We start from the raw sequence: 19,735 nt of genomic DNA, 5'->3' as shown, positions 1-19,735 counted from the left end.
GGGCTCTCTTTTTGTGGGACGCGCCGTATATTTGGCGAGGATTGCGTCTGGATTTGGGAACAAAAATAACCCACACGGTCACACCAACCCATGATCTCTGGCCGCCCACCTGCGTCTAAACTGTCAATGTGCGGATCTACACGGACTCAGGTCGATCGATCCATTACAGTGGCCAAGCCACTACAGTGCCGTTTACGAACAATCAGGGAGAGACTGGGACACATAAATTTCCACACCATACAGTAGAGACGGTGAGTGTGTGAGACGGTGTGGACATAAACACAAGCAGCCCACTTCTTTCCGGCTCGAAAATTTTTAGTAACTTCTTTTTCAGTGCAGAACCACGCAGTGCCTCCAAAGTGGTCTACCACTATGGTTGCTGCTATAAGAAAAAATGCACTATAAAGGAGGATAAAGATTATCGTATCCATTTCATGCTTACCTTCAATCATATAAGATCAAACAGTAGGCTAGTGGCTTGGTGGCATAAAAGTTATTTGGGGATGTTTGACAGCACTCAACTCCACAAAAAACTGCTCCATCTCATCAATTTCACAAAATTTCCTGCCAAACACGTCTAACTCCACAAACTCTAGCTCCAGAAAAAACATGGAGCCAGGGGTTAGGTCCATGTTTTTCTTGGAGTACCTCAATGAGTGCTCCAAAAACCCTAGTTTCAGACCTCCTCGTAGAGTTGGGGGGTAATTAACCACCATGCCACTGGTTACACAACGTACCGTTTCGATTCAACAAAAGAAAAAAACACCTGGCCTCATCCCGTCGCCCCCCTCCCCCTCATCCCGCCGCTCCTTCCCCCACCTTCCGCGAACCCTAGCACCGCTGCCGCTTGGTTTGGGCGCTGCTAGCCCAATCTCTAGCGAAAATGGACGGCAGCGGCGACCCTCGTCCACCTAATCCAGCAATTCTTCATCATCTTCTCCAACCGGATCGATTTTGGCCTCCGCCCATGCCGTCAAAAGACTACTCGCCGCATCTTCTAGTGGCTGGAGTCCCTTCAATTCGCCGGCTCCTGTGGCCGGCTGTGGTGGCCTTGACCTCAGCGCGCAACAAGAAGGGCTTGGCGGCGCCCTAGGCCATGGCAGCCTTGGCGGCCTGGCCGCCGGCCGTGGCACGTTGGGCGGGCCAAGGGGCGGCTGTGGCCGTGGTGGCCAAGGCGGCAGGCGTAGTGGTCAGGGAGGCGGCCTTGGTCCCCTTGGCACCGACCTTGATAGCTAGGCCAGTGGCCAGGATCTGGACGGGCTTGGCTCCCAGCCCAGCGACTAGGATCTGGCTGGCCTTGTCAGCCAGGCCAGCGGCCAGGATGTGTCTGCTTGTGCTACACAAGGCAAAGGCAAGAAGAAGGCAGAAAAAATGCTCAAGACACGGTAATGCATTTTCTCACTATCATGCAGTAGGTTTATGGTTCATTCATGATGCATTTGTTTGTTGAAATGATTGGATTAGGTAACATGAGTTACACAAACAATAGTGCAAATACTTGAAAGATGTTACAGTCATATCTTGGTCAGGGTGATTCAATTGAATGGAATGATGCAAACACGACGCTCATATGTTCATTGTTTACCAAACAAGTTAAGAAAGGGAACAGGACAAACACCCATTTTGACTCAGTAGGCTATGATGAGGTCAAGGATGAATTTTTCAACCTCACAACAATTTGTTTAACCAAGCGGCAAATGGAGAACAAGTGGGATAAGTTGAAACCCAATTTAGCAGCTTGGAAGCAATTAATAAGGAGGCAAACAGGAATGGGATGAGACGGAGGTAGAGATGTGATTGATATGGATGATGAGTGGTGGAAGAAGGCAACGGTGGTGAGTCCCGAGATTATTTTATTTCTGTTCTTCAATAGTTTGATATCATTTAATTATTTTACTAACAATGGTTGCCTTCTTTATGAATTTCAGGATATTCCAAGATGCGGTAAGTTTAGGAAAAAACCATCGCAAAATGAGGAGGACTTGAAAATTATGTTTGGTGACATCACTAATGATCAATCAGATCATTGGAATCCTATGAGCTCTAACCCCATCGTGCTACCATCTCAAGAGGATGTTGACAATGGTTATGTGAATGAGGTTCATGATGTTTCTGATGATTGTGACAATGATGCTGGTGGTGGGGATGAAACATATGAGCCCCAAGAGATTTCTCCTTCTCCTACCATTCTCTTGGCGAACAAAAGAAACTCACCATTAAAGAAACCAAGAATAGGTACAACACTAGTTATTCAAGAGCAAGTAACCAAGATAGTTGATGAGGTATGGACTAAAATCTTATGAGCACATATGAGATGCTTGCTATGTTACTATACACAGGTGCTGGAAATGAGTCTAATAGGAGACCTCAAAATAGATTCAAGCCTTCAGGGAAACCATCAGCAGGAAATCTGATGAGGTTCTTAATGCTTTGATGGCTATGGCAAAAGATTTCATTAGACCCAAAAATCGCAACTTCCCCATTGTCCATAAAAGGATAAGAGATGACAGATGTGCATATCCACACTTCAAAGATTGCATTGGCACACTTGATGGCAGTCATATTCGTGTCACTTTCTCACCTGAGGAGCAAGTGAGATATATTGAAAAAACTGGGATAGCCACTCAAAATGTTCTAGCAGCAGTATGTGACTTTGACATGAGTTTCACTTATGTTTCCACGGGACAGCCTAGAGCTATGCATGACACAAGTGTGCTGTACAATGCACTCAGAGTGGATGAAGAATTTTTCCCACATCCTCCACAAGGTAACATGTGTTTAATTTGAACATACGTATGTGTTTAACAAGTAGTATTAATCCATAACTCATATTATTTTTAATAGAATATAGGCAAATACTATGTTGTGGATGCAAGATATCCTAATCGTCATGGCTACCTCACTCCTTACAAGGGTGAAAGGTACCATATAACGGAATGGCATAGAGGTACAGAACCTAAGAATCCTATGAAAAGGTTCAATCTTTTCACTCATCTATTTGCAATGCGATTGAGCGATCTTTTGGATTATTAAAAATGAAGTGGCAAATTCTTTATAAGATGCCACCATATCCCATGTACAAGCAAAAGATAATTATTGTGGCCACCATGGTCCTTCACAATTTCATTCGTGAACATGGAGATGAAGATGGAGACTTTGCTCGGTTTGATCGTGATCCTAATTTTGTTCCTACAATACCAGAAAAATATAACAAATATGCAGTTTCACAAGCGGCGTCGGATGGGTCAACTTCCGTACTCAACGTCCAAATATGGATGTCTTTCGTGATGAGCTAGCCACCTTACTTTCTCTTGCTTGGAACTAGTTTGTAATGGCATGGTTGATTTTGTACCTTATTTGTTGGGACCTTTCATTCGGTGGAACATTATTTGGTTGGGCATTTTAGTCATTGGAACATTATTCAATGGAATATCTTATTTTATATCTTGCCATGCTAAATTTTGGACTTGTTTTATTTTTTCCTAAAGTGAACAGTACTCGAGCACTATACCATATTGTATCAGCGGGAAAAACAATAAAAAATACTTCAGATTGCTTAAAGCACAACCAACCATCCACCATGGGCAAAATAGACCATTCCCACCAAGTCCTCATGTTTATGGAGCTGGAGCACTACAATCTGCCAAACACGTACAACAACTTCATATTTTTCTAGAGTTGGTAGAGTGAAGCTGGAAAAGTGTGGAGCTGGTGGAGTGGAGCTGATTTTTCTGGAGTGGAGTGCTGCTAAACACCCCCTTAATCTTGCTACCATCCGGATTTGAGTTGCAAATTCTCGGCTAGAGACTATATAGTCAACAGGATAGTGTACTTCATTTAAACCATTCCTTTTTTTTTGAAATTGGCAGGCTCGTACATTTACTCTTACCCCTTATGAATTCATGCACATACATTTTTCATCTCTGTAAAATCAACTAGAGACTAGCTAGAGTGCTTGTTATGTGTGGTTTGTGTCCTTTATTTATGCACGCAAATTATCAACCATAAACTATAGTTTTTCCCCCTCTAGAAGTCCTACACTCATTGACCATTAACCTAACGTTGGCTTTGCATCGCGGAGTTTCAAACCTAGCTTCCGCCTTCTCCGTACCCAATGTATATATAGGTAGGAGAAGATTTGATTACATAGGCGTCTTACGTTGAGGTGGATGTCATGGAAGTCCTAGATAATATTCTTGTGGAGTCCATGCAGAGGCCTTTAGCATCAAAACACCCGAAGCTGACCTGCTCTGATCGGCCTAGCGTATGAGCTTGCGTTGGATCAGGACCCAATAAAACCCAATCTTTTTTTACTGTCCTCTTCCATCCTCCGTAACCTGAGAGTGGATCCTTTCAACAATAGTATTTTTATTATAGCATATTTAATTTCTATAGTTTAATAATATGCAAAAGTTAGTCCTCAAGCAGCACATAGTATATAATTATGGCCAAAATTGCCACTACAACAGGTAGTAAAGTGTGTGCATAGTGTGAGCACCGACCACTACAAGAAAACTGAGCATTCGTCCAACACGTTAGTACTGGACGGCTTTTGGTCCGGTACTAACGCGCCGAATTAGTACCGAGCCTAAATTTTCGGTCCTTGGAGGCTTTTTAGTACCAGGTCAAAACACCACCCGGTACTAAATGTCAAACTTTAGTACCGGTTGGTGTTATGACCCTGTACTAAAAGGTCTAGACTATTTAGTATTGGGCAATAACACCAGTATCTCATGGAGTACCATTTAGTACTGGTTGGTCTAATTGACCAATACTAAATGGTACTCCACGGAGTACTTCAAAAGGAAAGCATATCTAATACCATCACATGTGCTGTGTAGGTGAGATAGTAGGGAAGCCTCATGTGAGGCTTGAGGTCGTGGGTTTGAATCCCACGGATCGCGCACGCGCATATTACGTGTGTTACCAACCGGTACTAAATGACGCATTTAGTACTGGGTATTTTGGTCGGTACTAAATGGTACGAGCGGTACAGAACTGGACTCTTCCTCATCAAGTGGATACTAGTATATTTATCTTTGTGAAATATGGTATAGGTACCAACGCTTACATAATGCTAACATACAATTAGATCTGTAGCGTGGCACAACTGAATAACATTTAAATCAAGCACGAATCTTGAAGCCATTCAGGAGGCAATGCTACTAAAAGTTAGTGTCGTAGTCCCGCTTGTCATTGTATTCCCGAGAGATAGATGACCTTATCGTTTGCTGTTTTATCTTTCGTTGCCTTTTATTTTAATTTTGGAGGGGATGCTATTTATTTCTTGCAAGTAGGAGTATGTACGCCACAGTGCATTGGTGCACATGTTGAGTCTCTCTGCAGTGCTGGATCCCGCCACTACTAGAACAAGAAGTCAAGTCTTTGGAGTCTAGCGCTATTGCCAATTTGGCATCGACCATCGTACTGCCTTCTTTACCCGGTGAATTACTGATCCTGACCAAGACAGCGACCATCGTACTACCTTTACCCGGTGAATTACTGATCCTGACCAAGACCAACCATTGTCTGGTCTCTGGTCATCGCATCGTTACAGTGGCCGGCCATCTGACAACCGCTCATCTATGATCACATATGCCTTTAACGACACGGTTTGGGAATCACGAGGTGGCCTGTACTATATCACTGTAACGCGCTTGCACAGGGAAATGTGGACGATAGTGCACTGTCAACTTACCAACATGCGACTCGTTGTAACGCCTAATTAACACAGTAACATTGTCTCGCTACGCTGACTGTCACTACATTGTCGGCTGAAATATATGATCGAGGTCAGTTCTGTTGTATATATGAAGAGAGCTAAGATATTCGTCTTCACCTTCTTTTGTGTAAATAAAAACAAACAGTTTTCTGCCTTGAGAAGCTGCATGTCCTTGGTCAGTTGGGATCGCATACGTACAGAATGGAATTTGAATATTACTATTTACCACATTTTAATTTGAATTTGGAAACGAATATGAATATTATCAGATGTGAATACAAAATGAATGGTTAAACTGCCGGAGGTGAAGCTGGCGCAGTGCGAATCGAAGAGGGCGGCACATGGGAGCATGGAACTGCAACATCATGAGGAGGAAGACGATGCACGTCGGAAGGAGACGATACATTCTCGGGCTGATGCATTTACGAGATCCTTGTGAGGATGTGCTGTTTTTCTTCTTTTCTTTTGCTTTAGTTTCTGGACTCTGGAGGATGCTGTTTTCTTTCTTGCAAGTAGGGAGTATATCATACTTTGTTTGGCTACACTCTTCCTACCCTTCTTTTTGAGCGCACGTCGCGTGCTTCACTTGCTCCGCTTCCGTCACTCGCATATTTCCATCCACAAATGTAATGCCACGCCAACCAGGATAATCTTGTTCTCTCTTCCATCTCTGCGTGTCACAACTGTGAACTCGCAAAGAAAAACATCAGCAGATCCGTCCCATACGCACGAGCAGCGTCATTGCCCGGTTTGAATAGGTGAATCAACCACTCAAACTCCGAGGCAAGAAACCAAAACCCGCCAGCGCGTTTAAACAAACACTACACGTCGTCCTCCCCCGCGCGCCACGCCCCTGGCGCGCCACCCCTACCCGTCCGCGTCACCGGCCACCCGTCGCCGCCGTCCCGCACGCCCCGCGCGCCGCCTATATATACTCGCACCGATCACCCCCATCTCCGGAAGCAATTAATTCCGCAAACGCACAAGTCAACAAACGTGCAGCTAGCTGAGCGCGATCGTGCTGGGTGTCGTGACGTGTGCGTGCAGTGGCTAAAGCTAGTAGCAATCGCATCTTACCAGTAGGTAGTAGCTAGCCGGCCGGCGACGATGGGTGCGCCGGCGTTCGTCGTGGCCGCGGCGGCGGCGGTTCTCCTGTGCGGCGCCTTGGCGCGCGCGCAGGACATGGACAAGGAGTGGGCGCGGCCGCCGTACCGCGGGTTCTTCGGCGCCCCCGGGTCGATGCTGCCGCAGTCGGACGTGGACCTGCTGGAGTTCCCGCTGAACCTCGAGTACCTGGAGACGGAGTTCTTCTGCTGGTCCGCGCTCGGGTACGGCCTGGACGCCATCGACGCCAACCTCACCGGCGGTGGACCGCCCTCCATCGGCGGCCAGTCCGCCAGCCTCACCCCCTTCATCCGCGACATCGCCACCCAGTTCTGCTACCAGGAAGTCGGGCACCTCAGGTAATTCTCCTGAATCTCTCATGTGACAGTAACAATCCGAGAAGTAGCAATCTCTCATGTGCATGAATTGGTGAACGAAGGGCGATCAAGCAGACGGTGAGGGGCTTCCCGCGGCCGCTGCTGGACATCAGCGCGGCCAACTTCGGCAAGGTGATCGAGCAGGCGCTGAACGCGACGCTGGACCCGCCCTTCAACCCCTACGAGAACAGCGTCAACTTCCTCATCGCCTCCTACATCATCCCCTACGTCGGCCTCACCGGCTACGTCGGCGCCAACCCCAAGCTCTTCACCCCTCAGGCCAGGAAGGTAATAAGCGTGTGCACCTGGCGCATGACCGCTCTACTCGCCACCTGCCCATCTCTCTCTCCATGCTTAATCCATGTTCTCATGCCCGGCTGACATGTTGGTGAACATGTATGTATGGATATGCAGCTGCTGGCGGGGCTCCTGGGGGTGGAGTCGGCGCAGGACGCGGTGATCCGGACGCTGCTGTACGAGCGCGGGATGACGCAGGTGTCGAGCTACGGCGTCGGGGTGGCGGAGGTCACGGCGCACATCTCGGACCTGCGGAACGATCTGGGGCGGAGGGGCGTCAAGGACGAGGGGCTGGTGGTGGCGCCCGGGCAGGGGCCCGAGGGGCTCACCGTCGGGAACGTCATCGCCGGCGACCACCTCTCGCTCGCCTACGACCGCACGCCGGAGGAGATCCTCGGCATCGTGTACGGCACCGGCAACCCAGCCCAGCACGGCGGCTTCTTCCCGCAGGGCGCCGACGGCCGCATCGCCAGGGGGTTGCTCGCCGTGTAGCGCACGGGCGAGCGTGGCGTGGCAGGGGCCAACAAGGGGTGGTGCACATGTTAATTTGTGTGTGAAAGTGGAGCCCGCAAGCTGTAGACTATACATGTGTGTTGGCATCATGTAGGTGACGTGTTGTGTGACCTTGCGAAGCGTGGGTAAGCTGGGATATGCATGTGTATGGAAATAACCTGAATAAAGGGTTGCGCTGTATAATTATGCGCAAAGGCGACATGTGTGTTTGATGGGTCGCAACTTTTTCTTTTATCCATCAATGCAAAACTCGAACGATTTGATGCACTGGAGTGTATTGATTGGCCGAAACACACCAGGGACGACAACAAAATTATCTTGTTTTTAGTCTTGCAAAAACATTTATTGCATTTTTAGTTTCCTTTTCTACTAGAATCGTGCCCGTGCGTTGCTACAGGCAATTCAATCATAGATAATTATTAATTAAAATTTGCAATCTTTAATTACCACAAAATAGTTGCATATTTTCTTTTGGGCATCAAACTTCTACATTACTAAACAAAATGACCCAGGTGGAGGGGAGAGACGGGACCAAGCTACCCCCCCCCCCCCCCTCTCCTTTTCGGCATGCACTGTTGCTACGAGCTGAAAAAATTTAATGTGATAAAAGTAGAACAAAAGCATAATTTTGTTTACCATTACAAAATTATTCATGATGGATACATTTGTGCATTAGCACTTTTACTCAATAATGGAATATGTATAGCTCATTTGAAAATATATAGTTAACACCCTCGTTACTTCACAAGTATAGTTTCCACGAAACTGACTATTAATTACATTGTTCATTTTATCATTAGCTATAGCATCATCAAATATGTAATTTTTCACTCTTGGTGTATGAAAGAAACTACTTTCCTCAACTATAGTGTAACTTGCAGAATCTTGGCACATGAAACAAGCTAACTCTATAGGTCTCGATGAAGAGTCCACCATGGTCTGACTGATACGTATTCCTGCACAATCATGACTGATACGTATTCCTGCACAATCAAGATAATTATGAGGTAGCATCTATTATTAGGTAAACTATACCTGCTAATACAACATCTTCTTGTGATTATACCACCTTACAAGGTTAACTGAAAACTAAATCTACTGTAATCTAGCATATTCTGATCAAGTCCAAATGTCTAATATGGCATGCCAAAGGAATCCATCAATTTTCACGCAAATTTGCACCAAATAAATAAAGACCAAAGGGTTTCGAGGTTTTAGAGACCTCACCTCAGCCAGAAGCATCAGATCATATATGCTGCTTTCAAGCAATCTACTTCAAATATTGCACCAAATATTGCACCGCCTAATCTGGAAAGTGCTTTTAGAAATGATAGTGGGTACCTCTGAAGTGTTACTGCTTTCAACTATCATTATCATCCTCGATTCTTGATGTATTGTAGTACCCTTGGAACCACTTGCTTGTCATATACTATGTCACTTATCTTTGCTCTATGTGTGCAAGTAGGAAGTACTATTTACTCCAAGTCAATAACACTGCATACATTTCATGCTCAAATTAGAACTATCCATTTAATATGTTGAACCTTGCTGCCTTTGAAAAAGTCTATGCATATATAATTTTTGCCCAGAAATGTCAAAATCAGGTACATAGGAACAGAAAATTCCTTCATCCTTGAAATCCATAAGCAAGTAGATCAAATAATGTAACATATATATGAACCCCTTGAAGGTAGCAATCCATCATGGAAATAAAAGAAACTGAATATAAGAATTGGATGAACAACAGTGCATGGGAACCAACAGATCCAACATGCAGAGCAGATTAAACTCAACACTTCTGGACAACAATTTACATACCTTTCGATGATGTTATCTTGACCATTAGTGGTTAGCACCATATCCATCACGAGTCTTATCTGATTTTTTTGCTTGTTAGGGGGCCAACTATGTTAAATTTTTAAAATTTATTTGAATTTCAAAATTTTCAGTGGAAAAATTGGTGTCCTAGGGGGCCTGGCCCTGCCCCCCAGTCTACGCCTGCAGGTTGCGGCGGCGTTCCCTCTGTCCAAGTCGTGGTGTCTTCCCCCAACAAAACCTACTCGTAGGTTCTCCAAGTTGAACAGCTTGTAGATGTTCTGATTCTGCTCTACTTAAAGGGATTTTGTATAATCACGCGCAAAGGCAACATATGTGTTTGATGGGTCACAACTTTCTTTTATCTATTGTTCAGACCTGAGCAAAATAGGCTTGGCTCAACACTCATTTAGGGCCGGACGTGGTGCTGCTTTTCGCGGCCTGAAAAAAATAGGCTTAAAAATGATGAGCGGACCGGCCCGAGTCCGAGCCTGGTCCGAATTGGGTCCAATTTTGTTGGCTCACTGGAGTTGGAGTTAATGGGCGGGCGCAAATATTTTGGGACCAAAAGAAATCTGGCTTTTTGCCAACCTGGCTCGGCTCCAGGTTTGCTCAGGTCTAGTATTGTTTGATGGAAATTACATATCGTTTTTGATTGCTTCCAATTCTACTTAAACATAAAATTTGGTATTTTTACTCGTTTTTATCTCTACATTTGGTCCTTCCCCCTCCTCTTCTTGGTTGTTAAGTCCATATAAATTACAACCTTTTGTAGTTGGCCCCGTACAATGATGCGTGGTCCTCCTGCCCATTTGAGGAAAAAAAATCTTTACATTTGCATTTTCTCGTACAGTAGTTGATTTAGAAAATAATGATAAATTCTCGACCGACGTATCCGGCAATGAAATTTTGTTTCGAATCATTTTCTACTGTTTTCGTGCTAAAATGTGTAGATGAAATGCCACTAGTGCTAAAATGTGTAGATGAGCGTTTCGTTCCCAAAAAATCTCGCTCCCCTTCCCCCACCACGCTGCCGTTCCCTTCGAGGTGCCGCGCCGTGCCGCCGTCCCCCGCAACCAGATCTACTCTCCACGCCGCGCCGCCTTCCCTCTCATCACCTCCTCGATCGACCTCGGTTTCTCCGCGAGCAAACCACAAAAATGGCGGCGGCACTTCGGCGTCCAAGGATCAGGACGGCGTCGCGGTGCACGGCGGAGACGGCGCACGCCACGCACAGGTTCGAGGTCGACGGGTTCAGTCTGCACATGGGTCTCGGCGCCGGCCGCTTCATCCGGTCCGCCGCCTTCACCGTCGGCGGCTTCGACTGGTGCGTCCGCTTCTACCCCGATGGACTCCACAGAGCGGATACCGGAGACTCGTTCTGTGTCTGTCTGGAGCTTCTGAGCGAGAAAGCCGAGGTGAGGGTGCTCTATCACCTCAGATTGGTGCACCACAACGGAGCACCGTGGCCAGCCTTCTGGCGGAACAAACCGACGCTGTTTACCACCATGGAGGCGAGTAAGAACCGTGGCTTGGACATATTCAAGTTCATTGGCACGAGCGATAGGGAAGCCTCTGGGCACATACACAATGACCGCCTCGTGATCGAGTGCGACGTCACTGTTATCAAGGAACCACAGGTATCCGAGGTGGCGGCGATCTCTGAGGATCTGGTGGTGCCTCCTTCAGACTTGTCGGTCAACTTTGGAAAATTGTTGGAGTCAGAGGAGGGAGCAGATGTGAAATTCATTGTTCAAGGGGAGATTTTCCCTGCACACAAGGTTATTGTCGCGACACGATCACCAGTCTTCAAGGCGGAGCTCTACGGGCCTGTAGGGGAGGGAAACAGGGAGTGCATAACAATTGAAGACATGCTGGCTCCTGTTTTCAAGGCATTGCTTCACTTCATCTACACAGACTCATTGCCCGCAATGGAGGATCTTGGCAGCGATGACAAGGAAATGATGAAACACCTGCTTGTGGCTGCAGATAGATATGCCATGGAGAGGCTCAAGCTGATTTGTGAGGGAATTCTTTGCGTAAGTCTTGATGTTGAAACTGTTGCAATCATCCTATGTCTAGCAGACCAGCATAACTGCAGAAAGCTCAAAGATGCTTGCATTGAGTATATCAACTCTTCAGATAGAATAAATGAGGTGGTGGCAAGCCAAGGGTATCTGCACCTGAAAAGGGCATGCCCTTCTGTCCTTGTGGATATGTGGGAGGAGGAGAAAGTGACCAAATCTCAAAAAATTTAGTATCCGCATCGTTGATTTAACTTTTTTAAGTAGTTACTAGGTTAGTTTGCGCATAGCAACTAGAGATGAGATTCCTTATCCTTTAGTTTGCAGAAGATATTTTGGCTAATAGTAGTTCATATGAAATGTACCTCTGTGCTAGCTCAGTTGTATTATCTTAAGATCTTTTTATGTGCTGAGTTAACAATGTATTACTTCTATAACTTTTGTGTTGTGCGTTCAAACCGCCAAGTCATCAGTTAGTCGAACAATATCTTGTGAAATTGTGATGAATTATTGCCCAATAGTGCAAATTGTTGGGCAACATAGCCATTCAGTGTGAAACTATTATGTTTTTCATACTGCTAATTGTACGGTACTTAAAGTGAGCACATTTTTTTTATTACAGTATCATAATCTTCCTTGTATTGTTGTTTAAATATGAATCCTTTACCGGATGTTTTGAAATCTTTGGTATGAACTTTTGGGAAAACTCTTGGGGAGAATTGTGTAGTTTCTGCAACCATTTTGTCCAGTGCGCTAAGATAATGCTTCAATTCTTGCCCTCCTGTCCGCACACTACCTGCAAGCTTCAACGAGCAAGAGAGCTGAACTAGTTCTGCTGTTTACAAACAAATATTCTATTGTATCTAATTGGTAACCCACATTTTATTAAAATGCTTAGTTCTTCATTTTGAAAAGGATATATGTGGTGCAGACTTTACTACTAACTACATAATGCTGTGGAGGCAACTTTTTTTTATCTAGTCTCCTGATTCATGTTTCGTTTTCAATTGGACCCTCTGGATGGTTGGGAAGGCCCTGGATTTCAATTGCAGAGCGTCCAGGATGTCAAAACAGTAACCATTCAAGTTATTTTACGACTTGAAGGTCACAAGCTGTGGATATATATGCCTGTAGAACTTAATATGCTGTAAGTTTTCTATCCCACTGTCACAGTGATGGTTAAGGGAAGATGAGGGCTAGGTGTTTATATGCTTTGAAGTAATGTTCATAAAGTGATCAGTTCTGAATATATCAGTACATCTTGTGCCCAGCTCACATATTTCTACAATGCCTGACTGAAGTAGTTTCAAAATATCAGTCAAGACTGTAGTTTCCAGATAATATTGGACAGCTCATGGTTATTGTATAAAAGAAGACATGTCTAGGTTTTTGTATAATATTGGAAATGGCAGCCAGTTTCTCCAGGTTGTGTTCTGCCATTTCCAATCGGTGTCAAATCTGCATGATCAATCCATGCCAAATTTGTCATAGTGCTAACTCTATGTGACTCTGAATGAGAGCATATTTTCGCAACATCATCAAGATTTCATCACATCTTTTGTTTCAATAGGAATACCTATAACAGATGTTTCTTCTTTTACTTGTACACATGTCGAAGCTTGAACCTGTATTCACCTTTTTGGAGGCAGAACTATGCAGTTTCACAACCATTTTGTACAGTGTTCCACATGGTTCCATTGACTTGATTTGCGGTATGTCAGAACTTCAGTTCTTGATCTATTCTCTGCATCATCCTACCTTCAGGCTTGAGTGGACCTAGAAGTCTATAACCCACATGTTCTCAGATGCTTGGTTCTTCATTTAATGAAAAAAATATATACTTGGCCTCTGTTTGCTTCTTCTTTATACTAAGAAGACTTCTTTTCCAGTATGATCCAAGTTTTGTATCTACACTGGGCACTTTGCAAGTCTGCATGTTTGGGACAATTTCAAAATATGTGGATGAGAAAGCAAACAAGTATTTCAAATGTAGTACCCTCATCATTGGTTAACTTTGAAATGGTCTTCTTAAGATCTTAGGAGACTAGTAGGTTATCTGAAATGTATACGTATGCAAAGACTGCCCATGTAGAATATAAATATATGCTACCTCACTTGTATTCTCTGCGATTGTTAATGTGCTGACTGAGAAAAGGTATCACTGTTATATATTTGTTTTAGCTTGTCATTCGCAATCCAGTGCGTCTTCAGCTGGCCTAACATTAATCAAAATATGCTAAATCCATTGTGAACTGTGATGAATCATTGGCAAATAGCACTGAGATCCTCGTGTCACCTTTGTTCAATTTGGATATCTTTACGTCATGCGTATGCAGTATATGTTTCCCCTCATGTTTGTGGCTGTCGGCTTGTTGCAATGAATAGTGAGAAATCTAGATGCTGATACGATTTGATATATAATTTGTTTCCGAGGTGATTTGAACTGAATATAAGATTTCCATGCCCAAGGTGGCATTGCACACAGATTTCCACATGGCCCGGATTGGTGTATTTTTCCAAATTATAATGGTGCTTCTGGACTCCTGGGCTGATGTATTTCGAAGACAAGCAAGAAGGCTGGGTCTTCACTCTTCCGTCAGTATGCTTCCTGTTTCTTCCTGTTGTGTTGAGCTATTTTCATGCAGGAGTTTGCTACGGAAATGGTAACGCCGTAACACAGCGTTCTTGTTGCCGAGGGGCCTTTTCCTTCCTGATCTTTGATCGGTTTTAGAATTTCAACCATGTTCTCTTTACTCCTGCTTTAGTAATAGGGCAGATGCAGAACTGTATTGCGGCGAATCAGCATTCGGTGCTGTCAATTGCTTATTTATCGTATGGTTTTCTTTGAAGCTTGCCTGTACCAGTGCGCCTTCTGCTCCTGTTATGAGCCTTGAGACCTGAATAGTAGTATCTGATGAACAGAGCGTAGAGGCCCTATCGTACATTTTTTTTGTTGTTTCTGATTATCCGCGGCACATCATTTCCCTAGGTGACGTTATTATTATGTTCATGGTTTCCATTTTCGTCCTATGCTCTTTTGTTTAATACACGACCGGGCCTGTTTAGATGCAGGTTGCTAAAGTTTAGCACCTATCACATCGAATGTTTGATACTAATTAGAAGTATTAAATATAAGCTAATTACAAAACTAATTGTACAGATGGAGTCTAATTCGCGAGATGAATCTATTAAGTCTAATTAGTCCATGATTTGACAATGTGATGCTATAGTAACCATTTGCTAATGATGGATTAATTAGGCTTAATAGATTCATCTTGCGAATTAAACTCCGTACAATTAGTTTTATAATTAGCTTATATTTAATCTTTCTAATTAACATCCGAATATCGATACGACACTAGTACAAGTAGGATCAAGCACCCGAGTTGAAGCAGCTGAGAATCCCGACAATGATAATGCGCTACAAAGTGAGAGAACAGTTCTGTCACATTCGGCACATCATTCGAGGACTTTTTTTCTCTCTTTGAATTTCAAAGCCTGCGTCAGCGTTACAACCGTGCAATCAGAAACCTACTTTTTTTTTCTTCTTCTGTTCATTCCTAACAACAGTACGCGATAAGTTAAACAATGCTCAAAACCAGTACGTCCTCAACCACTCGGAAGTCCAGAGATTTGAGGTGCAACCTATCTCTGACCTGATCTGCCGAGCAATGAGATGTACATTTGCACACATATCGATCAGTCAACCTACCCTTGAAGATCTTTAGGTTTGGATTATGCGAGTAATCAACCCCTCTAACTTCGTGAAGTATCCTCCAGTTCAGGTTGACTTCGTTTATTTTTAGGGCATCCTTATCCATCAGATGCGTGCAGCTATTGCGGGCTTGCCGGGAGACAAGGCTCACCAATGCAAAGACCTCACTTGGAATATAGGGGGAAAAAAATCGCCTCACTCCTACGAAATGAATTTCCCCTCCCTTTCATTTTCAACCTTCGCGATATTCTTGCCAAGATACCGCACTACTCCAGTCTCTAGAGTCTCCACGTAGAAACTCTCTTCCCAAAGCTCTTGCTACTCCTTTTATGCATGCTGATGCCTTGTGCACGACAGTGCTGGAGATTAGATCGATCGGATCCATGGTCACGGCGGCCCGTTGCTTTCGTTCATTCCCTGCCAAGATCGATGCCTTTCCCAAGATCGGAATATCTGTACCAGAAGGCCGCAGTTGTCACGGCACGCTACGTCCGAAAACGATTATAGATGAACAAAGAGGATCACTTTCCTTTAACCTGCTCGATAACACGGCTATAGCATTGTAACGTGACTGTCAAGAAGACAGACAAATTAAATGGCGTTCTCTGCAAGAGAGGGGCGGCGGCGGCTTCGGCAGGGATTCAGACCGAGACCGGAGAGCGAGAGAGATGCGCATGTCGACATGGATGAGGGCGAGGGCACGGGCGATTCGTCTTGCTTTGCTGGCGCTCCGGGGGATGATGATTGGTGAGGCTGAGACCGGACCGGGGCCAATAATGCAGGCAAGGCCGGCGGCCGGTGCGGAGGAGATAGGGTTCGGTCGCGGTGGGGTTGGGTGTTGACACACACTGGCATCGTGGTGGTGGCCTTTGGACGAAAAGGCAGCATCACCAAAAAGGAATGGACACTGCTCACCATCAGTGGTCGGAAGGGGAAGGATGGTGGACGGCTTCAAAAGGAAGAGAGAGCCGGCCATTTCGTGATCTCTGGTGTTCCTGGACACAGTGATTCCCCGACTCAGCCTTCGATTCACGAATCGTCCGTCCCGACCGACGTGCTGCCGATGTGGCGCAGCATGCACTGCGTATAGCGGTCTGCTCTTTTTTTCAGAAAAAGCACGGTGCAGAAAAACTAATATAATATACCACCGGTACACACGTCGTCACCTGACAGTCATGTGTGTTGCACTATGATTATCAGTTATCATCACTAGCTGTAGTTTTATGCGTGTGTGCTGGTGGGGGTGCTTTGATGAGGTATGGGGTATTGGCCACTGTTCTTTCCCGTGCCTTGTCCGTCTCTTGATCGGCGATACTCGCGTGTCGTCGTACTGTCATGGCGGCACATGAAGATGCCGTATCGATCGGCATTTCCGCACGATCTATTCGTCCCGGACAACGGACACCGCGGCTTGTCTGGTTGTCGTGGGGATCCATCGCGAGGCGGGGAGAGCTTGGGCGCCGCGCACCACGCGCGAGGGGAGTGCGACGCGGGACGCCACTGGGAACTGGCTACCGCCTGGCGGCGCGGGCGTGCGCTCCCTGGCCGTATACGTACGCGCGCGAGCGCAATTCCTTCCCTGCCCGCTCGCCGTCTCGTGTTCCCCAATAGACCAACCAATACCCACCTGCCGGCGCGCCACGCCGTGCACCTGAAGGGATGGGGATGGAGTCCGTGGGCGACGGGGCGTCGTCGAGCCTACTAGACGTCTAGACCGGAGCCATCTCACAACCGTGGGCGCGCGCCCATTAAAAAAATGGATCAGGATAGACCAGCAGCAACGGCGGCAGATCCATTCTATTCTAGAACCGTCTGCGTGCGCCGGTGCGCGGGATCGCGTGCGATTTTGTTCCGTTCCCGGCGCCTCCAACCCCGAGGCCGGCGGCAGGCAAATCGCCAAACCCGTTGGCGTGCTTGCTCGCAACCGACGCGATCCGCCTGGCCATCCAGCCAGCCAGCTGCGCAACCCGCCAAGCCCATCGTTTCCCGCCACCTCAAAGAAACCGCCGCCAAAAGAAAATCACCCACCGGATTGACCGCTTTGCCACGGCGCGCCCGGGGCCGTGCCGTGCCGGGACGAGGGCTAATCCATTGGCGCCTCGCTTTGCTTGCGGGATTAGTTTCAAAACCAGTGGAACCCGTGGTAACGTACAGTACCTGCCGAGATGGTGGGTGGGTCCGGGGAGCCAGTGGGCGGGGGCGCGGGAGAGGAATCCTGGGCAGGGCAGCGGCCGATCCTGCCCTCGGGCAGGCGAACCCTGTATAAAGCGAGGGGTACTCGCGGGGGGGAACGCAGTTTGCCGCGCTCGGCACCTCGCCTCCCTCCTCTGCTTCGATTCCTGCCTGTCCGCAGTTTATTTCTCTTGTTCCGGGTAAGCTCCTAGTCCTACGAAGCCTTCCTTCTCCTGTTCTTCTACTCCTACCTAGGAGAATCCCATCCTTCTTTTTATGATCTTTTATTCTAGTATGTTACGTCTTACGTGCTACTTGTGGAGTTCGATAAAAGTTTAGCACTAACCTGAAACGGATCGCCACCAACTAGGCTCGTTGAGTTGTTGGCAAACTGCTGTAGGTGTAGGCAAAGCAGATTGATCAGATGAAGTGTTTGGCTTAACTTAGTTTTTATCCACCAACGAAGATCCTGCGTACTGTCAGTTTTTAAGAGATCCCTTTGTGTTTAATCTGCCATCCTAATGCGTCAATGATTGGCTATGCAGGGGCAGGAAAGAGGCAGGAAAGCTCATGGCGTCCAACTACGTGGACACCGCTGCGGAGGAAGGCAGGTTCCACGGCCACTACCACCACCACAGCACCACGCCCACCGGCGCGGCCGCGGCGTCGCCGAAGCACATGCGGAGGAGCTGGTCGTCCGCCTCCTCCGCCCACGGCCACGGTCACGCGCCCAAGTGCGTCTGCGCCCCGGCCACACACGCTGGGTCGTTCAAGTGCCGCCTCCACCGCAGCAGCTCCCACGGCCACGGCCACCCGGCGTCCCCTCCCTCCCCGGCCGCCACCACCTCCGCCGCGCCTCCGCCGGCCGTGCCACCGTCGTCCTCCCGCACCGTCGCGGCGCAGTGACGGCACCCGTCTCTCTGAAATGTGAAATCTGAACCGAGAACCACCGCCGGCAGCAAGAGGAGGAGAGAAGGGAGGAAGGAAAAAGAACATAGTCTCTGTTATGTGACAGAAGAAAGGGAGCTTATTTGTTCCTCCCTTCATCTTGATGCCATCGGCAAAAAATTCTCGTTTCCTTTTTCTTATTTTCCCCTCGGCTTCTTGCTGGGATGGATGGATCCATCTCCCTCGAATGGCCCCTCCTCAGAGGAAAATCCCCTGCTCTTTCTGCTACGCATCCCGCTCGCCTGCTTCAGTCCACCCTCTCCACTGAAATGGAACAAGTCCGATTGGTAGAGTATGTGTGATGGCCTTCTTGTGTGTAATTACCATTTCAGTTAAATCCACGCTTTGTTGCAAGGGCTGTGATTAGTTACTGTTGCTGCTGGCGATGCTTTTAACATGTCCGGGAGATCTTGGAAGCGCATCGATCACTGTTGCTACAAATGGGCCTGTCAGTCACATTAGCTTAGTAGATTGATATCCAGAACTCTCTGAGGGTGGAAGGCATCGATCACATTAGTTTAGGGGGTGTTTGCTAAACTCTAGGATCACATCGGATGTTCGGATACTAATCAGGAGGATTAAACATGAGCTAATTAGAAAACTATTATAAAATTAATTGTACAGATGGAGTCTAATTCGCGAGATAGGATCACATCAGATGTTCGGATGCAAATCATGAGGATTAAACATGAGCTTAGTAGATTGATATCCAGATCTCTCTGATGGTGGAAGGTATCGATCACATTAGGGGGTGTTTGGATACGATGCGCTAAACTTTAGTAGGGTCACATCGGATGTTCGGATGCTAATTCGGAGGACTAAACATGAGCTAATTACAAAACTAATTGCACAGATGGAGTCTAATTCGCGAGACGAATCTATTAACGCTAATTAATCTATCATTAACGCTAATTAATCTATCATTAGCAAATGGTTACGGTAGCATCACATTGTCAAATCATGGACTAATTAGCTTTAATAGATTCGTCTCGCGAATTAGACTCCATTTGTGCAATTAGTTTTGTAGTTAGACTATGTTTAATACCTT

The 19,735-nt window shown here is 46.4% G+C and overlaps 3 protein-coding genes across 3 annotated transcripts; all 3 read left to right on the top strand.

Annotated features, from left to right (window-relative positions):
• The first annotated feature begins 6,670 nt into the window (after nt 1–6,670).
• Nucleotides 6,671–8,212, top strand: LOC117863040 (desiccation-related protein PCC13-62). Its single transcript, XM_034746615.2, has 3 exons — nt 6,671–7,185; nt 7,266–7,491; nt 7,618–8,212. Exons 1-3 carry the CDS (start codon nt 6,830–6,832, stop codon nt 7,990–7,992), a joined length of 957 nt encoding a protein of 318 aa, XP_034602506.1. The 5' UTR covers nt 6,671–6,829; the 3' UTR covers nt 7,993–8,212.
• A 2,590-nt stretch (nt 8,213–10,802) lies between these two features.
• LOC117865726 (BTB/POZ and MATH domain-containing protein 1) lies at nt 10,803–12,337 on the top strand. The gene has a single exon (XM_034749966.2). It carries the CDS (start codon nt 10,812–10,814, stop codon nt 12,084–12,086), a length of 1,275 nt encoding a protein of 424 aa, XP_034605857.1. The 5' UTR covers nt 10,803–10,811; the 3' UTR covers nt 12,087–12,337.
• Nucleotides 12,338–17,781: 5,444 nt separating this feature from the next.
• LOC117862451 (uncharacterized) lies at nt 17,782–19,041 on the top strand. Its single transcript, XM_034745929.2, has 2 exons — nt 17,782–17,939; nt 18,285–19,041. The coding sequence occupies exon 2, from the start codon at nt 18,310–18,312 to the stop codon at nt 18,643–18,645; it is 336 nt and encodes a 111-aa protein (XP_034601820.1). The 5' UTR covers nt 17,782–17,939; nt 18,285–18,309; the 3' UTR covers nt 18,646–19,041.
• Nucleotides 19,042–19,735: the final 694 nt, after the last annotated feature.

This window comes from Setaria viridis, chromosome 7, assembly GCF_005286985.2.
Source record: "Setaria viridis chromosome 7, Setaria_viridis_v4.0, whole genome shotgun sequence".
NCBI lineage: Eukaryota > Viridiplantae > Streptophyta > Magnoliopsida > Poales > Poaceae > Setaria > Setaria viridis.
This window is presented reverse-complemented; position numbering and strand designations above follow the sequence as displayed.

What these genes read in the sequence shown, in the direction of transcription:
- LOC117865726 (XM_034749966.2), top strand. Translation starts at nt 10,812, where the DNA reads ATGAGCGTTTCGTTCCCAAAAAATCTCGCTCCCCTTCCCCCACCACGC.
- LOC117863040 (XM_034746615.2), top strand. Translation starts at nt 6,830, where the DNA reads ATGGGTGCGCCGGCGTTCGTCGTGGCCGCGGCGGCGGCGGTTCTCCTG. An exon ending in CAGGAAGTCGGGCACCTCAG is followed by an intron (nt 7,186 to 7,265) that starts GTAATTCTCCTG and finishes TGGTGAACGAAG; the next exon opens with GGCGATCAAGCAGACGGTGA. An exon ending in TCACCCCTCAGGCCAGGAAG is followed by an intron (nt 7,492 to 7,617) that starts GTAATAAGCGTG and finishes ATGGATATGCAG; the next exon opens with CTGCTGGCGGGGCTCCTGGG.
- LOC117862451 (XM_034745929.2), top strand. Translation starts at nt 18,310, where the DNA reads ATGGCGTCCAACTACGTGGACACCGCTGCGGAGGAAGGCAGGTTCCAC.